This window comes from Scyliorhinus torazame, chromosome 19, assembly GCF_047496885.1.
Source record: "Scyliorhinus torazame isolate Kashiwa2021f chromosome 19, sScyTor2.1, whole genome shotgun sequence".
NCBI classification, from domain to species: domain Eukaryota; kingdom Metazoa; phylum Chordata; class Chondrichthyes; order Carcharhiniformes; family Scyliorhinidae; genus Scyliorhinus; species Scyliorhinus torazame.
In genome coordinates this window covers 73,983,200-74,004,075 of record NC_092725.1, presented here as the reverse complement: position 1 = coordinate 74,004,075, position 20,876 = coordinate 73,983,200, and the positions used below count along the sequence as shown (strand labels likewise).

General features: G+C 49.0%; 1 protein-coding gene across 3 annotated transcripts in view; it reads left to right on the top strand.

Moving 5' to 3' along the window:
* Window positions 1–489: 489 nt before the first annotated feature.
* kiaa0930 overlaps window positions 490–20,876 on the top strand; it is a 145,302-nt gene continuing 124,915 nt past the window's right edge. For all 3 annotated transcript variants that reach the window (XM_072484543.1, XM_072484541.1, XM_072484540.1), the window contains exon 1: window positions 490–844. In XM_072484543.1, the coding sequence (XP_072340644.1) occupies window positions 712–844 (133 nt within the window). In that variant the 5' untranslated portion in view covers window positions 490–711. The remainder of the gene's footprint in view (window positions 845–20,876) is intronic.

Sequence of the window (20,876 nt, the reverse complement as noted above, 5' to 3'; positions counted from 1 at the left end):
ATCGCGCGTTAACAGTTCACGCCTCACAATCTATTGGCCAAGACAAAAATAGTCAAGAGGTCGGAAATTGGAGAGTTCGGTCACTGAATGAAATAATAAACAGAAAAGGCTGGGGAAACCCAGCGTGTCTGTGGAGAGAGTCCAGGTCGGAAATATGAAAGAGGCACAAGTTAGTTCTGGATATGTATATCAGACATGGGTGAGGAACATCAGCACATTCACTGACCACCGCCAGGAGTGATTATTCACTGGATTAAATGCAAATTACATTAGGTTGTTCAGTTTTCTTCTGGTTTGAGATTTAAGGTTCTAGTTATTAATTTTGGGGGGGAATTGGTGACACTGGGTTTTGTTCCAATTGATTTTTTGAAAAAGGCAAACACTTGATTGTTGTCTGGTGTAGTCTGGATCTCTGCTCCTTTCAATTGGCTGTGCAGGGCAGGAAGTGGAGATGTTGTTACCTCCTTCCATGCCTCAGCTGATCGCTCGGAGGCGGAAGTGAGTGCGGCGCTGTCTCAGGCACCAAGTCTGGCGGTTTTACCGTGAATATTCCCCTTTCCCACAGGAAAGCCGGTATGTGGGGCTGAGGGAAGCGCAGCGTCTGTCACCGCTCCTGCTGTGTTAGGCTGCCCGGCTGGGCCGCTGTCAGGGTGTTAGAGCGGGCAGGAGGAAGGAGGTACCTGCAATGAGAAGATTGTCAGGGGCTCAGGGATGGCATTCATTCAGCAGAGCCGAACTGGAGACGAAGGCGAGGAGAGCGAGGACGCCTCTCTGCACAAAATGCTGACGGCGATAGAGGAAGAGCGGATCAGAGCGAGCCTCAAGCAGGAGATGAGCGGGCTGGGTAAGTGCAAATACACCAGTTGTTCCCTCACCTCCAGTTGTCTTGCTCTGGGTGGCAGAGATCTAACACTCAGGCTACAGGTGGCAGAGATCTACCTCCCGGGCTCTGGGTGGCAGAGATCTACCTCCCGCGCTCTGGGTGGCAGAGATCTACCTCCCGGGCTCTGGGTGGCAGAGATCTACCTCCTGTGCTCTGGGTGGCAGAGATCTACCTCCTGCGCTCTGGATGGCAGAGATCTACCTCCCGGGCTCTGGGTGGCAGAGATCTACCTCCCGGGCTCTGGGTGGCAGAGATCTACCTCCCGTGCTCTGGGTGGCAGAGATCTACCTCCTGCGCTCTGGATGGCAGAGATCTACCTCCCGGGCTCTGGGTGGCAGAGATCTACCTCCTGGGCTCTGGGTGGCAGAGATCTACCTCCTGTGCTCTGGGTGGCAGAGATCTACCTCCCGGGCTCTGGGTGGCAGAGATCTACCTCCTGCGCTCTGGATGGCAGAGATCTACCTCCTGGGCTCTGGGTGGCAGAGATCTACCTCCCGGGCTCTGGGTGGCAGAGATCTACCTCCCGCGCTCTGGGTGGCAGAGATCTACCTCCTGGGCTCTGGGTGGCAGAGATCTACCTCCTGCGCTCTGGATGGCAGAGATCTACCTCCTGGGCTCTGGGTGGCAGAGATCTACCTCCTGCGCTCTGGGTGGCAGAGATCTACCTCCTGGGCTCTGGGTGGCAGAGATCTACCTCCAGGGCTCTGGGTGGCAGAGATCTACCTCCCGGGCTCTGGGTGGCAGAGATCTACCTCCCGGGCTCTGGGTGGCAGAGATCTACCTCCTGCGCTCTGGGTGGCAGAGATCTACCTCCTGGGCTCTGGGTGGCAGAGATCTACCTCCTGCGCTCTGGATGGCAGAGATCTACCTCCTGGGCTCTGGGTGGCAGAGATCTACCTCCTGCGCTCTGGGTGGCAGAGATCTACCTCCTGGGCTCTGGGTGGCAGAGATCTACCTCCAGGGCTCTGGGTGGCAGAGATCTACCTCCCGGGCTCTGGGTGGCAGAGATCTACCTCCCGGGCTCTGGGTGGCAGAGATCTACCTCCCGGGCTCTGGGTGGCAGAGATCTACCTCCCGGGCTCTGGGTGGCAGAGATCTACCTCCCGGGCTCTGGGTGGCAGAGATCTACCTCCCGGGCTCTGGGTGGCAGAGATCTACCTCCCGGGCTCTGGGTGGCAGAGATCTACCTCCCGGGCTCTGGGTGGCAGAGATCTACCTCCCGGGCTCTGGGTGGCAGAGATCTACCTCCCGGGCTCTGGGTGGCAGAGATCTACCTCCCGGGCTCTGGGTGGCAGAGATCTACCTCCCGGGCTGTGGCTCTTACTGAGTGTGTCTTTCTGAGATGAGTCCAGTATTTCTGCGACATTAAAAGATGCACTCGCTGCTGGCGGGATTCCTGACACATTTGTATCCTTCCCGCAGAGGAACCATATAGTTGACTGACTTTCCAAAGTTGGTCATGTTAGTTTGGGGTTTCTGTTGATTTCAGTGATAACCTGCTCAGGATCCTGTGTCAAGGGGTGATTTTGGTTGTTCTGTTGTTTGAACCGGCCAGGGGAGTGGCGGGAGTTTCCAGGTGACATTTGTTCATGACTGGGCGTTTTGTTAGTTACATCCCACCGTTCATGTCACCCTCCACTGCTGCCTTTTCCCGCTGTCCTGGGAATTGTGTTTCCCTTCAATCTCATCGCACTCAGAAATGTTAAGCTGCAGTGTTGCCTCTAGAATTTGCTGGTATCCACACGGTGCGCTGTTAAGGGATACACTGCATTTGTATCATGGACATGATTGAATAGGTATCTGGGTGTGGAAGCTGGTTCTGTGTCCACAGCTATCTGGGCAGTGAGCACCCAGTGGTGTACAATTAAAGCTGAATTTGATGTTGTATTATCAGTGGAGATGATTTTCTTCACTGAGGGACTTGTCTGGAACTGACACATCATTTTAAATGGTTACTTTTTTAAAGAGAAAGATATGCTAAACTTCTTATCTATGATAGGGTCGTCAGTTGCATTTCATTTTCGATTCGGCGCACAAAAAGAATTGGGAGAATAGAATAGGAAACCTCTCCCCTTTCCTGTGGATTTAATTCAATTAGCCCGTCTGCCAAGCTCAAGATGAGGTAATCTGCAACTTCAAAGGAAGCCGCAGGTGCGAAGGGAGCATGCGCGCCAGGGCGCGGTGCTTCCCGGGGGTTGTAGTCTCCGGAAGTCGGGGTTGTCCTGGGCTGGGCTGAGGGGCGGACTACAGGTCCCAGGGTGCACCGCGGCGTGCATTGTGGCCCAGCCTCCGTGAAAGGGATGATGTAATTGCTAGTGGAGCCACCCTGAACCTCCATCTGTGCTGACACAATGAGGGGCAGCTTCACACTGGCACTTGTTGCACATCTCCTCAGCTGCAAGCGTATAGCAGCATCATATATGAACTTTTTGTCTCAATGAAGTGCCTTGTGCTTTTTTTTTTAACGCAACTAGTAAACTGCATGTTTGTGCACATTTCGCAGCCCCTTCAAATGATTTGAGCATTCTGGTGACAATAAAATCAATGCATTTGTTCCAGTTTTCTCACTGTACATCGCACACGGACGTGCAGGTTAGGTGGATTGGCCATGCTAAATTGCCCTTAAGTGCCCAAAAGGTTAGGTAGGGTTACGGGGATAGGGTGGATGCGTGAGCCAGTGCTACTCGATGGGTTGAATGGCCTTCTACACCATCGAGATTCTATGACCTCCAATTTATTCGCCACCTGCATTATGTGAGGGGTTTGGAGCTGTATCAAAATCTGGCAGCAAAAGTGACAATAAGCTGTTGGACAAAATTGAAGTGATTCACTCCAAGGAGAAAATGCTGGAAAATCCCAGCAGGCCTGGCAGCATCTGTAGGGAGAGAAAAGAGCTAACGTTTTGAGTCCAGATGACCCTTTGTCAAAGCTATAAGATGGAGAAAGTGGGAAATATTTATACTGTGGAGTGAGAATGAAAGATGAGTCATAGCCACAGAAACCCAGGGAAACGGGGTGCTCATAGCCACAGAAACCATGGGGAACGGGTGCTAATGGCAGTCCCCAGAGAGAACAAAAGATGTGAAAGGCCAAACAGCAGAAAAACTGACAGGGTAAACTGTGGCAGATGCAGATGTGGGGGTAGGAGTAGGGGAGAAAGGGTAAGAAAAGGTGGATAAGATGGGGGGGGGGGGGGGGGGGGTTAAATGTAGATAAAGACAAAAGAGAAAAATAAATGATAAAAGACAGTTAAAATGAAATGGGGTGAAAACAAATGGGTCGAGGTGGGATAGAGCTGATTATCTGAAGTTGTTGAATTCGATGTTGAGACCGGAAGGCTGTAGTGTGCCTAACCGGAAGATGAGATGCTGTTGCTCCAGTTTGTGTTGAGCTTCACTGGAACATTGCAGCAGGCCAAGGACAGACATGTGGGCATGGGAGCAGGGCCTTGTGTTAAAATGGTAAGCAACAGGAAGGTCAGTGTCCTGAATGCGTACCAATCGAAGGTGCTCAGCAAAGTGATCATCCAGTCTGCGTTTGGTCTCTCCGAATTAGAGAAGACTACATTGGGAGCTGCGAATGGAATAGACCAGTTTGAAAGAGGTGCAAGTGAAACACTGCTTAATCTTGAATTAGTGTTTTGGGCCTGGGATGCTAAGCATGGAAGAGGTAAAGGGGCAAGTGTTACACCTTCTGCGATTGCATGGGAAGGTGCCATGGGTGATGGGAGAGGAGTTGGGTAAGGTGGAGGAGTGGACGAGATTATCTCGGAGGGAACGGTCTCTGCGGAATGCGGAAATCATTTCATTTTAACTGTCTTTTACCATTTCTTTCTCTCTTGTCTTTCTTTATATATTATATATATATATATATATATTAACCCCGCCTCCCAATCTACCCCACCTCCCAATCTTCTCTGAGTGCAGCAATTGTTATTTCCAATACAGTTCACTCAGTAATGTTCAAGGTAGCAAATTATTTTTTGCTTTATAGCTATGTTATAGGTGCTGAGTTGAGACAGTGAGTGATGTTCAGCAATGAGGAATGGGTCATCGTAATTGTTACCTGGATCTGGTTAAAATCCAGCATAAGAACTGTGGCTTTTCACCCCATCCTACACGCAAAGGGTAAATTTTGGTAATATTGGCTCCTATCCCAAACCGTTTGCTGAGATCAGTTAACTCTGACAGACCAGAGACAATACTGTCTGATTCTTCCTAGTTCATTATCCATAAATCTACCAATGAAAGCATTGGAAAGGGCTTGTATTCCCCATGTTAATTGTATATACAACATGAAGGAACATTTATTGCCTCAGAAGACTTTAAGATATGTCTAAAATTGGAAACATGATATACTTAGACTGTCCTTCACTGTCGCTGGCTCAAAATCCTGAAACTCACTCACTAACAGCACTGTCGGTGTACCTACACCTCGGGGACTACAGTAGTTGAAGAAGGCAGTGCAACATCACCACCTTCTGAAGGGCAATTAGAAATGGGCAATAAATATTCGCTGAGCCTGCGACGCCCACATCCCATAAATTAACTCTCAAAAAAATCCTACTCCATTCTGCAGCTAACAATCATCGTGAATAATTAGTCTCTGATTCTACTGGTACTGAACCAGGTTATAGATTGCTGCTGTCACTTTGCACACACACTGTATGCAAGAGCTGGAAGGCTGAAGAGCATTTTTTTAAGTCTTGCCCCATAATTGTTTTTATTTTCACTCTGCTGTAACAAGAGGGCTAATGTTGGCGAAGACTGAATCACAATCAAATTTCATTTTCATAAAATAATGAGTCCCTTTTAATAGCAGATAATCTGCATATTTAACAGAATAGTGTCTCCAGATAAATTGTGTATCATTAATAGATAGTGATGGTCTTTGTACAGATGCAATATAATAATTCTTATTTAATTTTACTCTCACTGTTCAATCTCAAATCATGTTGGATAGCAGAGTTATGATTTATGTAGAGAATAACTGATGAATTATGGTTTAAGGCCAGAAGACACTTGGGTTTGGATGAGGTTAGAAGCTATGCAAACATACCTCAAGCAGCTACAGCCCTCTGAATCTACAGGGCACTGATGTGATTTAGTATACTAATGGGTATGTTAGCATCATGATGTTACTTTGATGGTAATCCAAAGGCCTTGCCTAATGATCTCGGAGACATGAGTTTGAGTTCCATCAAGGCAGCCATTAAAATTCAATTCAGCGAATTAAATAAATCTCTCGTATTTGTAGTGGTGACCGTGTAATTTACTGAGTTGTTGTAAGAACGCATCCAGTTACTGATGTCTTTCAAAACTACCATCCTTACCCCATGTGGCCTATTTATGGCTCCAGACACCGAGCAATTGATAGGTACTTATGAACCCTCTTAAATGGTATAGCAAGCTACTTATGTCAAACTGTTATAAAAAGAATGGATAGACCAACAGCATTGGCCTATAGGCACAGGACACAAAGAGGCGCACCCACCCCAGTCAACCTGAAAAGTCCTCCTCCGTAACATCTAGGGACTTGTGTGAGAATTGGTGAGGTGACTATGTTAATGTTGTCAAGAGAGAGGGTGGGGAGACCAGAACTAAGGATAATAAGTGTAGCATAGCTGCTAATAAATTGAATGGAAAATTCAGGCGAACCTCTTCACCCAGAGAGATGTCAGTATGTGTACATTTGTGCCACAGGGAGCAATTGACGTGAATAACATGGATGCATTGAAGGTGAAACTGGATAAGCACGTGAGAGAGAGAGAAAGCAATAGAAGGTTATGTTGATAGGGTTAGAAGAAGGAGGGGTGGGAAGCAGCTCACGTAAATTATTAACATCAGCATAGACGTTTTGTGTTGTACATAACTTTGTAAATTTTATAATTTACTGTCTCTTGAATTATTACTTCAAAGCACTTAATCTCTTGTCCACACTCCACTACTGCTGCCACCAGGCATCTGGAATTAACCAAGTTAACCAAAGTTGTTGATCCAGACAGAAACACTGTCATTACTTCTCTGAAACTGACAGCAAAGTCCGGCACAGTGTGGGAATCCAGAAGTTACTGTCAGTTATTTTACATTTCCTCACAAAGTTCCTCCCAAGCTTTGGTCAAGTAAAAATCGCTGAATTGACAAAAATTGCTTAAACTATTTGCCTCCCTGTTAAAAAGACCTTCTGAGGAAGTAACAATTTGTTGAATGAATTGTAACTCGGTTTTTAATCCTGTACTAAATTCACAATTACTGCTGAACGATCTCACTGCCCTTGAACAACTTATTTTATATTTGAGGAATGCCAAATTTCTCCATTGTAAAATTCACATTTTTTGGAAACTTTTTAATAAAATATGTTGTATTTCCACTTCTACCTCAATTCCATGTGTACCTCCCAATTATTTATTTCACTTTCTGTGAAATTTTAATTAAATTTGAAACATGCAGTGCTTTTTAACTTTTTGGTTTGCTGTCTGTGAGACTACCTTAATGTGATTGGCTGCTTACCGCGCTTGATGCCATCTATGTTACTCCAAAGAGTTTTGTGGGGAATGTTCTTCAAAGACGGTGGCAAGTATCATTGTTTCTCTGCTGACCGTAATAAATTGTTGTTGGTGCACTCTTTGTGACCGAGATGTGCAGGGCAGGTGAATTGGCCATGATAAATTGCCCCTAAGGGTCCAAAGGTTGGGATAGGGCAGGAGAATGGGCCTACGTAGGGTGCTCTTTCGAAGAGTCGGTGCAGACTCGATGGGCTGAATGGCCTCCTTCTGCAGTGGAGGGCTTCTATGAATTTGCAACACCATTGTACTCCACTAAGGTATGTAAGTAATTATACATATTAGCTGAGCCACCTTGACTGGCACGCACTGGGACCGATTTTGTGTTTATGCTGGTGGATGGATTCGGCAAACATTTCTGAAGTGTTCCACTGTCAGGGACTTGTGATCAAAGAATTTTTGAGTTTCATGGATTTTTGTTTTTGTATATTATATCGTGCTTTGCTGGACTGTGCAGGATATATTGGGCTGAAGTCCCAATTCCTAGAGGCAAGAGGTTGTTCCGTTGGGAATGTTTAGATGCTTCTGAACATGTCATTGCCAGGAGGCGCACAGTTACGTGTCCTTGTGAGGCACATCCTTCACAACCTGATGGCAACAGTAACAAGTTAATAATAACTTTCAAAGCTTAGTGGTGAGACTTCCAGACAAAAGGTGTGAACTTCGCGTCTCATGGAGTTTAAACATGACGCCATGCTACAATTGAGCCAATTTAATCTGACAGGATTTCAGTGAGGAAAACTTTATGAAAGTGCAACGTCTTCATTTTTTTTGAGGGCATGGGGAGAAACCCTAACTGGGCCAATTATCCTTTGTAGAAAGATGCAACATGACAGGAAAATCCAATAATATAATCTTTATTACTGTCACAAGTAGGCTTATTTTTTTTAAATAAATGTTTTTGATTGGGTTTTTGAACAAAGTATATTTACCGTTATCTGTATGTGGTGGGAGGGGGGCACTGGGGAGGTAGGTATACATTTGGGTGCCGGAGAAACTATTACAGAGGGCAATACTTGAAAGGGTCTGGTGTTGGTGTTGTCACTTGCTTCTCCCGGATGGATTTCGCTGCCGCTGCCATCTCTCGCTCACCTCCGCTTCAGCCGTTTGTCCCGTCTTTCACCTGGATTCTCCTTGCTCTCTGTTCCTGCAGATGACAAGTTTGTTATCGTTTCCCGTGCCTTCCTTCCGGCTGTCATCCCCCCCGCCCCCATCCCTTTGGTTCTCTTCTATTGTTCCCTGTTTCTTCACTCTTTTCCCCCCACCCCCCTTCTGTGGTTCGCCTTTCTTTCCTCTTAGGTTTAGCTGTGCCCCCGCCACTCTCCCGGTCTATCTCTCCCTCTCATGCTTTGGCTACGTTCCCCTGATTCTTGGCTACCTGGCTATTCTTCTGCTTGTTCGTTGGCCACAAACCGGTCCTGGAACAATTGGGTGAATGGCTCCCACGTTCTGTGGAAGCCGCCGTTTGACCCTTGGATGGCGAATTTGATTTTCTCCATTTTGGAGAGGGGATTCTGAGAGGTCGGACAGCCAGTCTGCAGCTTTGGGTGGTTCTGCTGACCGCCAGCCGAGCAGGATTCTACGGTGGGCGATCAGGGAGGCAAAGGCAAGGGCGTCCGCCCTCCTCCCCAGGAATAGATCTGACTGGTCTGATACCCCGAAGACCTCCCATAAAGTTCCAATCCATCTTGAGCCAAACTCTCATTGATCCATCATCAGCCAAACTCTCAGTTCCACCCTCGTCCCCACCACTTTGGACATTGCCTCGAAGAAGGCTGTCCAGTACCCCGCAAGTCTGGGGCAAGACCAGAACATGTGGGCGTGGTTGGCTGGGCCTCCTTGGCACCGTTCACATCTAGCCTCTACCTCTGGGAAGAACCTACTCATTCTAGTTAAGTGGGCTCTGTGTACCATTTATAGTTGCGTCAGGCTGAGCCTTGCGCACGTGGAGGTGGAGTTGACCCTATGCAGTGCTTCACTCCAGAGTCCACACCCTATTTCAGTCCCCAGGTCCTCCTCCCATTTCTTTCTTGTTGCGTCCAGTACGGTGTCGGCCCTTTTACCAGTCGCTCATGCATGTCGCTACAGTTTCCTTTATCTAGGATGCTTGCGTCCAGTAACTCTTCCAGTAATGTCTGTCGTGACAGTTGTGGGTACATCCTTGTCTCCTTTCGTAGGAAGGTTTTGAGTTGCAGGTACCTTAGCACATTCCCCCTGGCTAGCTGGAATTTCTCCTCAGTTCATCCAGGGCTGTGATCCTGCCGTCCGTGTATAGGTCCCTGACTGTCAGTGTCCCTTTGTCCTGTCCCCACTGTTTGAAGGTTGCATCAGTCAGCACTGGTGTGAACCGATGGTTGTTGTAGATGGGAGCTTTGTCCGACATTTTGGTCAGGCCAAATTGCTGCCATAGTTTATTCCAGGACTGGAGGGTGGCTATCCCCACCAGGCTGCTGGAGTGTTTTTTGGCTGGGGATGGGAGTGTCGCCGTGGCGAGGACCCGGAGGGAGTGCCCCCTGCAGGAGGCTTCTTCCGCGCGCACCCACTCGGCTTCTGGCTCCTTGATCCATCCCGTTATTCGTTCGGCCGTCGCCACCCAGTGGTAGAATTGTAGGTTTGGGAGGGCTAGCGTCAACTGGATTTTGTTTATTGTAGGACCTCCTTTGGGATCCTAGCATTCTCTCCCCCCCCCCCCCCCCCCCCCCCCCCCCCCCCCCCCCCCCCCCAACCACCATGATTAGTTTGTCTAGTGCTTTGAAAAAGGCCTTGGCGCTGTAGATCGGAATGGATCTAAGTAGGAAGAGGTACCTGGGCAGTATGTTCACTTTGATCGTTTGGACTCCGTGAAGGAGAGTGGGAGTGCGTTCCATCTTTGCAGGTCCTTTTTTACTTCCTCTGTCAGACTGGTGAGGTTCCATTGGTGGATCCCTTTCCAGTCATGAAGTAGGATTATATTAACACTCCAATGAAGTTACTGTGAAAATCCCCTAGTCGCCACATTCGGCGCCTGTTCGGGTACACGGAGGGAGAATTCCGAATATCCAATTCACCTAATAAACAAGTCTTTTGGGACTTGTGGGAGGAAACCGGTGGAAACCCACACAGACAAGGGGAGAAGGCTTTGCAGTGACCAATGGCTGTAGCACAAAATTCAGCTCCAGATACTGAGAAAAATCTGTACCTTTTTATAAGCGAAGAGCAGGTGATGGAACAGCATGTTGAAATACTCTCAGTTACAGGACAGGTATGTTATCCATTATCAGACACTGACCTTTTCATCTGCCCTTCATTGTTCTGCCATTATTGATTCTTGCACCCGATCGAGTGTGATTCAGTGTTCAAAGGAGTTTTCACTTGAGATTCAGACGATGTCTATTGTGTTTGTTTTATGGCTGCAGATCGGACATTTTCCAGATGATTTTTCAAATGCAAATGGCGCAGTCAGGCTGGACATTGGATCTGATTAAAGCATCGTCCAGCTACTGTATACACATGATTTTTAAAAATTAATTGCAGTATACAGACTATAAGTAGGCTTCTGAAGACTCCTGTCTCTCTCTCTCTCTATGATTTGAAGACTCTCATTGGGATAATTTCATAAATGTCAAACTACAATATCTCTCACACATTGGCTCTCTCGTGTGACCTTAACCAGTGAGCACTGGCCATTAAATGGACTTTGGGGAACATCAGAGTCGAGCCTGCCCCATCTTTGTGTCATCCATGTGCCCTTTCTAGTAGGGTTAATATGTAATAACCAAGAGTCCTGGTTATTTATTTTTCATTCCCAAGTACCCTAGCCAGCTATCACACTACTACTTTCCTATTCTTCATTTCTTCTCTATCTGATGTATGCATATCTGCTATCCGCCCCCCCAACCATACATTTCCTGTGTAACATCAGGTAGGGCTTCCTCCAGCCCTCTCCCCACCAGCTGAGACAGTGATATTAATGAGGTGAGCTCCCTCCAATCCACTGGCACTTTGCCTTTGGAGCTGCTGGGGAGGTGGCACATTCTGCAATATAACCTACAGTTCACCCTGAGGTCAGAAGGGGAGGGCTGATAAAGAGCAGTCCGATGGCGTCTTCTGCATTTGTGCAGTGCTCTGCAAATGAACGTGAGAATGTTTGTTTGGTCACAGCAAATATAGCAGCAGGCAGGATAGAATTTGGAAGATTGCTAAAATTCTCAAGAAAACATTTTTTTTTTTTAAGTGCCATTTACATTTATAGTATGAAAATTAGCAAGGCAAAACGTGTGGGATTTTTCTGAGCTTATATTCTGCTGTGTTTGTTTTACCATGGAAACAATTAGGTGATTTCCTCAGTGTAACATCTATAAATCTATTTTTAAAATGACCATTTTGTTGACAGAATGCAGAGGGGAAATCTTCCCCTATGACTGGATTGACCAGGCTATGTATGCACAGCAACAAGATAGCATGTTTCGCCAAGTGCCAACCCAATGTTTCATGTGCTGTGAGGCACTGTATCACAAGGGGCTGTGATTGCAATTTGTTACATGTTGGATTCTCACCTCGAGTGTGTTGTTGGAGACTCACTCTCTTCCCCCACATCAGTAGAGGTGGAAAATGACTGTTATATACTGTCCTGTTATATAAACAGGACACAGTTCTCTACTTAGCACAATCACATTGGAAATAATGGGTGACATAGAGGGAGATCAATATTTGTTAACAATTTTCATTTGTTAATTTTTTTGTAAATAATTTTATTTAACATTTTAAAATTTATATACAAATACAAAAACATAACATAAAGCAAAGAACAGTCCTCCCAATCGACCCCCTCAGCGTCTATTTAACTTTCTCCAAATACAAAAAATCCAGGAGGTCAGCCAGCCACAGTGAGGCACTGGGCAGCGAAGAGGACCTCCACTCCAGTAGAACCCATCTGCGAGGCAAAAAGCTAAAACATCTGCCCCCGCTCGCGCCTGCAACTCCGGCAGCTCTGAAACCCTGAATATGGCCTCGAGGGGACTCGGCTCCAGCTCCCTGCCGAAGATTGCTGACGTGCTGAAGAAAGCCCCAAAAGTTCGCTAGCTTAGGACATGCCCAGAGCATGTGTGTGATGAACGGTTACTGTAATACTGTACCCTTGTCATCATGTAAGGTGATGTCCCCTTTAAGACCGGGCTTGGAACCCTGGGAAACTCCGCCTCTGGCTCCGGCCATCTGGGAGCCGTATATAAGGAGCTGCCTTGTGAGCAGTGCAGCAGTTAGCACACGTCTCAGCTCTAGTCTTGTCCTTAGTTTATTAAAGCCTTTTTTACTGTTTACACTCTCAGCGTCATTATTGAGGGTACCACAATTTAGTAAATTAAACTACATCAGGATGGACGTAGGCCTAAAACCCGAGAAGCTCAACTTGGAAGCACGGACACCGGAGGCAAAGGAAATGTTTTAATACTGGCTCCGATGCTTCGAGGCAGACCTGGACTCCTCAGAGACTCCCATCCTGGGGTCACGCAAGCTGCGCCTACTCCACGCCCGGGTGAGTCACAGAATCTCCGCCACGCTCGAGAAGGTGACGACTTATGAAGAGGCGGTTGAGCTACTCCGCAAGCGGTTCGTCAAGCCTATCAAATGAGGTGCACGGCAGGCATCTGCTCTCTACCTGTGTACAGTGCTCGGGGGAATCGCTGGACGAATTTGTCAAGAAACTCACCACGCTTGCCAGGGACTGTGACCACCAGGATGTGACAGGGGAGGTCCATATGAACCTGCACATCAGAGACGCTTTTGTGTCCAGCATCCGCTCGACCTACATCCGGCAGCGGCTGCTCGAAAACGGGGCAAAAGACCTCCGGGACACGTTGACGCTCGCCTCCTCGCTGGAGGTGGCTCGACATAACTTGGGTACGTACCCCGCGGACTCTGGGAGCCCCCCAGACTTCCTCAGACTCAGCCATATTACAGGCCTGCGCCATGCTCATCATGGGGGCACACCGTGCTACTTCTGCGGGCAGGGCCAACACCCATGCCCACTCTGCACAGCCCGCGATCTGCAGCGACTTCGGGAAGAAGGGGCATTTTGCGAGGGACTGCCTGGCCAGACCCAGGGGCCAGAAGAACAAAGAACAGCCGGCCCGAAAATCAGAATCTCAGGCCCGCATGCCTCGCAATGCGGCTGTGAACCGACCCGACACGCCCCCTTCTGACGCGTCATCAGCCTTGTGCGAATCATGGGAGCGGCCATCTTGCCAACGGCCATTTTACGAGTCTGACTCGGCTGAGGACTCCGACTACCCGCGAGTGGGTGCGATCACCCTCGACCAAACTCAGCCAAAACACCTGCAGAACTCTATGATGCAGGTCAACGGGCGCGACACTGCATGCCTCTTCAACTCCCGGAGCACGGAGAGCTTTATCCATCCTGAAACGGTAAGGCGCTGCTCCCTGCGCACCCATCCCGCGTCCCAAACCATATCCCTTGCATCCAGGGCCCACTCGGTACAAATCAAGGGGTACTGTATTGCAGATCTCTCGATCCAGGGGGCCAAGTACACCCGTTTCAAATTTTATATCCTTCCCCACCTCTGTGCCCCCCTGCTGCTCGGACTGGATTTCCAGTGCAGCCACCGAAGCCTGACACTGAAGTTCGGTTTACTGTTTACGCTCTAAGCATCGTTATTGAGGGTACCACAATATGTATGTGATTCACTGCGTCGTTCTCACACCACTCACACTTGTCTTCTAGTCCCTCAAACACCTGACTCATCCTTGCCATACGGGTGGCACAGTGGTTAGCACTGCTGCTCACAGCCCCAGGGAGCCTGGAGTCCACTCGAGCCGGTTCAACCATATGGTTGTCCCTGATTGGTATCACCGTCGCCCCTCTCCCCGCTTTAAAGTGCTGCCGGAATTGCTTCCATATTTTTAGTGTAGACGCCACCATCGGGTTCCCCGAAAGCTTCCTCGGGGAGAGCGGGAGCGGGCCATCACCAGCGCCTGCAATCCTGTCCACTCATGACCTGGCCTCCATCTTTACCCAAACCAACTCTTGATCCCCCCCCCCCACCAACCCAACACCTTCTCCGCATTCACCACCCAACAGTAGTAAAGTTGTTTCAGCAGCAGGATGTGGGGTTGGCGTTACCGAACCTGCTGCACTACTATTGGGCAGCGAATGTGGAGAAAGTGAGGCATTGGTGGGAATAGGTTAGGATGAGGAGAAAGTGAGGCGTTGGTGGGAATAGGTTAGGATGGAGGATGAGCCCTGTACGGGGTCCAGCCTGAGGTCCATGGTGATGATGGCGCTGCCGCTGGCACTGAGGAGATATACTGAGAGCCCGGTTGTACAGTCCTTGATAAAGGTGTGGAACCAGCTGAGGAGGCATTTTAGGATGGAGGGGATGTCGGTGTTAAACGCCATCGTGTGAGAACCACAGGTTCAAGCCGGGGGAGACGGGAGGTGGGGATGGTGAGGGCAAGGGATTTGTATTTGGGAGAGAGGTTCGCAAGCCTCGAGGAGCTTCGGGAGAGGTTGATCTCCCAAAGGGAAGTGAATTTAGGTATTTACAAGTGAGGGACTTTGCATGGAAGGTGTGGAAAGGGTTCCCCAGGCTGCCGAAGTATGCGCTATTGGAGCGGTTGCTGCTTCCGGACGTGGAAGGGGAGGGCAGCATTAAGGACATATGGGTGGCTGGGGGAGCAGGGGGGAATGCAAGTGGTGAGGAGCAAGGAGAAATGGGAGGAGGATTTGGGGCGGTGAGATAGGTTATGGAGTGAGGCGCTGCGCAGGGTGAATTCAATCTCTTGTGCGAGGGCGAGTTTTATACAGTTTAAGGTGGTACACAGGGTGCACATGACCCGGGCGCAGATGAGTGGGTTCTTCCAGGGGGTGGCAGAGAAGTGTGGGTGAGGCCCCGCAAACAACGCACATATGTCCTGGGACTGTGAGAAGCGAGAGAGGTACTGGGCGGGAGTGTTTGGGATGCTAGCAAAGATTGTGGGGGTGGAGGTCAGGCCAGACCTCGGTGGTGATTTTTGAGATATTGGAAAAGCCGGAGCTGATGGAGGGGAGGAAGGCCAATGTTGTGACCTTTTGCCTCTTCGGTTGCCCGGCGAAGACTTTTTCTGGAAAGGTGGTCGAATACGCCGCCGGGTGCGGGGTCCCTCTTGGGGACCTGTACGACTTCTCCAGTTGGAGAAAATTAAGTTTGAATTGAGGGGTTCAGTGGAGGTCTTTGAGGCACGGTGGGGATTGCGAGGAGTTGTTTTGTCACTGGGGCGGGGTGTGAAAAAGTGAAAACATTTTAATAGTCGGTAAAATTCTGAGTTGGGGAGGAATGTGTCCCGGATTATTTATGTTTTTGAATGGGTTTGGAAGAAAATACATTTTTTTTAAAAGCTGGTTCGGTCGCCCCAACTCCTCTGACTGCTGGTCCCTCTTTTGGACCATTCTTTGGATCCCCGCCAATTCCCTGTCTTATAAATGACAAAACCACGCTTTCCAATGTACAAAAAAACGCTGTTGGCAAAAACACAGCAGCTGTTGAAACAGGAACAAAACTGTGGCAAGGTATTCATTTTCACTGATTGCACTCGCCCTGTTAATGACAGTGGGAGACTATCCCAGCTCTGTAGGTCTGCCTTCACCAAGCTTATAAGATTTAGCTTCCCAAGCTGCGCTCAATTCCTTGCCACCTGTACGCCTAAGTACCTGAAATGTGAGTGCATCGGCATGAACGGCAACTTCCCCAAATTAGTTCCCGTCCCCAGCAGGGTGACCGGACCAGAAAACATTCACTTTTGTCCCAATTCAGTTTATTGATGGCACAGTAGCTCAGTTGTTCGCGCTGTTGCTTCACAGCGCCAGGGACCTGGGTTCAATTCCCGGCTTGGGTGACTGTCTGTGTGGTGTCTGCGCGTTCTCCCTGTGTCTGCGTGGGTTCCTCCGGGTGCTCCGGTTTACTCCCACAAGCCCCGAAAGACCTGCTGTTAGGCAATTTGGACATTCTGAATTTTCCCTCCTTGGGCTGGATTCTCTCAGCCGGGGGCCGGGCCGGAGAATCCCCGCAACCGGCGCGAGTCGCGCCACGCCGCCCCGACGCCAGCACGCGATTCTCCGCAGAATCGGCGCCATTGGCGCTGACGTGGTTGGTGCGGCGCCGGTTGGGGGCCGCTCTTCGCAGCCATCCCGCTGATTCTCGGCCCGGGTTATGCTGAGCGGCCGTCGTAAAAACGCCAAGGCCCGCCGGTGCCGTCCACACCTGCTCTCAGCCGGCAGGTACTCGGCGTGGAAGGGTCGGGGGGCAGCCTGTGGAGGGGGAGGGGGGAGGGGGACCTCCAATGTGGCCTGGCCCGCGATCGGGGCCCACCAATCGGTGGGCTGGTCTCTCTGGCTGGGGGCCTCGTTTCTTTCGAGCCGGCCCTACGCCATGTTGCGTTGGGGCTGGCACGTTGAAGGAAAAAGGTCCCAACCGCTTTAGTATCCCGATTATGGCCCCCATCATTGGGACTGGATCCGTGACGTACAGCAATAGGTCATCAGCATGCAGAGACACCTATGCTCCTCGTTCTCCTCCCCCCCCCCCCCCCCCAAATCATTATCCCCCTCCATTTATCTGAGTTCCTCAAGACGATGGCCAAAGGTTCAATCGCCAATGTGAATAGGAGGGGACACATGGGGAACTCCTGCCTCGTTCCCCAATACATTCAGAAGTAGCACCGCATGTTGGAAGACAATCGCCTACCCTTCATAATTCCGGTCTGATCCTCCCCAGTGACTTGCGGGTGATGCCCCTCCGACCTGAGCGGCAACAGCTTCGCTAAAATCTTTGCGTCCACATTCAACAATGAGATTGGTCATTATGACCCACATTCCACCAGGATCCCATCCTTTTCCAGAAGGAGTGAAATGAAGGCCTGACTCATTGTTTCTGGGAGCACTCCCCGAGCCACCACATCCTCAAACGTCCGCCAGCAGCGGGACCAACCTGTCGGCAAATTTTTATAAACCTCCACGGGGAACCCATCCAGCCCCGGTGCTTTCCCCATCTGACTGTGACTGTCAATAGCGGCACAGTGGTAATCTGACTCTGACTGTCAACAGCAGCGCAGTGGTAATCTGACTGTGACTGTCAATCGGAGCACAGTTGTAATCTGACGGTGACTGTTAATTGGAACGCAATGGTAATCTGACTGTGACTGTCAACAGCAGCGCAGTGGTAATCTGACTGTGACTGTCAATAGCAGCACAGTGGTAATCTGACTGTGACTGTCAATAGCGGCACAGTGGTAATCTAACTGTGACTGTCAATAGCAGCACAGTGGTAATCTGACTGTGACTGTCAATAGCGGCACAGTGGTAATCTGACTGTGACTGTCAATAGCGGCACAGTGGTAATCTGACTGTGACTGTCAATAGCGGCACAGTGGTAATCTGACTGTGACTGTCAATAGCGGCACAGTGGTAATCTGACTGTGACTGTCAATAGCAGCACAGTGGTAATCTGACTGTGACTGTCAATAGCAGCACTGGTAATGTGACTGTCAATAGCAGCACAGTGGTAATCTGACTGACTGTCAATAGGAATGCAGTGGTAATCTGACTGTGACTGTCAATCGGAGCACAGTTGTAATCTGACAGTGACTGTTAATTGGAACGCAATGGTAATCTGACTGTGACTGTCAATAGGAACGCAGTGGTAATCTTGACTGCAACTGTCAATAGCAGCACAGTGGTAATCTGACTGTGACTGTCAATAGCAGCACAGTGGTAATCTGACTGTGACTGTCAATAGGAGCACAGTGGTTATGAAAATGAAATGAAAATCGCTTATTGTCACAAGCCGGTTTCAAATGAAGTTACTGTGAAAAGCCCCTAGTCGCCACATTCCAGCGCCTGTTCGGGGAGGCTGGTACGGGAATTGAACCGTGCTGCTGGCCTGCCTTGGTCTGCTTTAAAAGCCAGCGATTTAGCTCTGAGCTAACCCAACCCGTGACTGTCAATAGGAGCGCAGTGGTAAACTGACTGTGACAGTCAATAACAGCACAGTGGTAATCTGACTGACTGTTAATTGGAACGCAATGGTAATCTGACTGTGACTGCCAATAGGAGCGCAGTGGTAATATGACTGTGACTGTCAATAGCTGCACAGTGGTTATGAAATGAAAATCGCTTATTGTCACAAGCAGACTTCAAATGAAGTTACTGTGAAAAGCCCCTAGTTGCCACATTCCGGCGCCTGTTCGGGGAGGCTGGTACGGGAACTGAACCGTGCTGCCTTGGTCTGCTTTAAAAGCCAGCTTTTTAGCTCTGAGCTAACCCAACCCGTGACTATGACTGTCAATAGGAACGCAGTGGTAATCTGACTGAATGTCAATAGGAACGCAGTTGTAATCTGACTGTGACTGTCAATAACAGCACAGTGGTAATCTGACTGTGACTGTCAGTAGGAGCGCAGTGGTAATCTGACTGTGGCTGTCGATAGGAACACATTGGTAATCTGACTGTGACTGTCAATAACAGCACAGTGGTAATCTGATTGTGACTGTCAATAACAGCACAGTGGTAATCTGATTGTGACTGTCAATAGGAGCATAGTGGTAATCTGACTGTGACTGTCAATTGCAACGCCGTGGTAATCTGACTGTGACTGTCAATAGGAGCACAGTGGTAATTTGACTGTGACTGTCAATAGCAGCACAGTGGTAATTTGACTGTGACTGCCAGGAGTGGAGAAGTAATCTGATCCGATCTCCACCACGCAAAAAATATCAGCATGGCACCTTGGCAGTGCGAACCTGGCAGTCCACTGGCAATGCCAGGCTGTCACCTGGCTGGCAGTGCCAGGATGTCAGGCTGCCCAGGTGGCACCAGCTTTGCCAGGCTACCACCCTGCCCAAAGGACATGCGCCTGGGGGCCTCCAATCCCCTGGGAGACTCCCACGAATGCTGTTCCATCTGTTCCTTGTTTGTGGAGACCTGTACTGAACGGCGCTCGCCTGAGGTCTCTGAGGCCAAGGGATAGATCCCAACGCCTCTGGGACCTCGAGAAACTGCATATTAAAGTGAGACACACAATGGGCGGGGTTTCCAACACAACGTCTCGCAAGATTGAGTTAGATCTCGTGAGGCTTTGTGAGCTTGGTGGATCCCACGAACAGGGTGTCCCAGCTTCTGTTGGCCATGCTGTGCTGCGGCGAGCTGCTTTTCGCCCATTGTCTTTCATTGTCGCCACAGATCTTTCTGACCCAGTCTACAGACTACTTCCTGTCTGAGACCAGCTTTCAACTACAAATTTACCCCAAAATAGGAATTCCTACTTCCACCTTCACAACTTCATTTGGTTTCCCCCGCTTTCCTCACTCAGCACATCTTGAAGCCATCATCCATGCCTTAGCTAACTCTGCACTTGACTATTTCAACATGTCCCTAGCTGACATCCCATAATTCAACCTGCATAAACGGCAGCTGAAGCAGAACCCTGCTGGCCATATCCTGACTTGCACCATGCTCCATTCACCCATCATTCTTCTGCTTGGTGACCAACATTGACTGCAGGACAACAATATCGTAAAAAAAAAAATTTTTTTTTAAATTCTCTTCCTATCATTCAAACCCCACCATGGCCTCTAGTCTCTCTATATCTGTAATCTCCTCCAACCCTACCAACTCTTCGATATGGGTACTCCTCCAACTCTGGCTTCTTGTGCAGCGTGATGTTTAATTATTCCAGCATTGGGTGACTGTATCCTCAGTTGGTGAGGCCCATGGTTCTGGCATTCCCCCCATCTCCGTCTCACTACCACTTTCCTTTTTAACATATTGCTTGAAAGCCATTCCTTTGACCTTTGCCCTAATATCATGTACGCAGTTTGGTGTTAAATTTTAATCACACTCCTATGGACCTTTTGCTGTCTGCTATCCAAGTGTAATTTGTTGCTGTAGATCTTAAGAAGAAGCGTTTGGAGGTCAGATTTAACACTGGTAAGACTGCTTTTCGATAGATAATGTAACAGGCCCCTTAACTCCATTTTTAATAACAAAATCGCTAAAGGTTCCATAATGTTCATACAATAGAATATATTACCGCCTGCAAACTGCACTGGGGAAAAGGGAGATTCCTTGCAGGGTGGCACAGTGGCAGTGGTTAGCACTGCTGCCTCACAGCGCCAGGGACAGTGGTTCAATTCTGACCTCTGGTCACTGTGTGGAGTCTGCACATTCTTCCCATGTCTGCGTGGATTTTCTCTGGGTGCTCCAGTTTCCTCCCACAGTCCACCGATGTGCAGGTTAGGTGGGGTTACAGGGATAGGTAGGGGAATGGGCCTAGGTAAGGTGCTTCATTCAAAGGCTTGGTGCAGACTGGATGGGTCGAATGGCCTCCTCCTGCACTATAGGAATTCTTCTTTTTTGTTGTAGTTCTTTTTTAAATTTAGAGTACCCAATTCATTTTTCCAGTT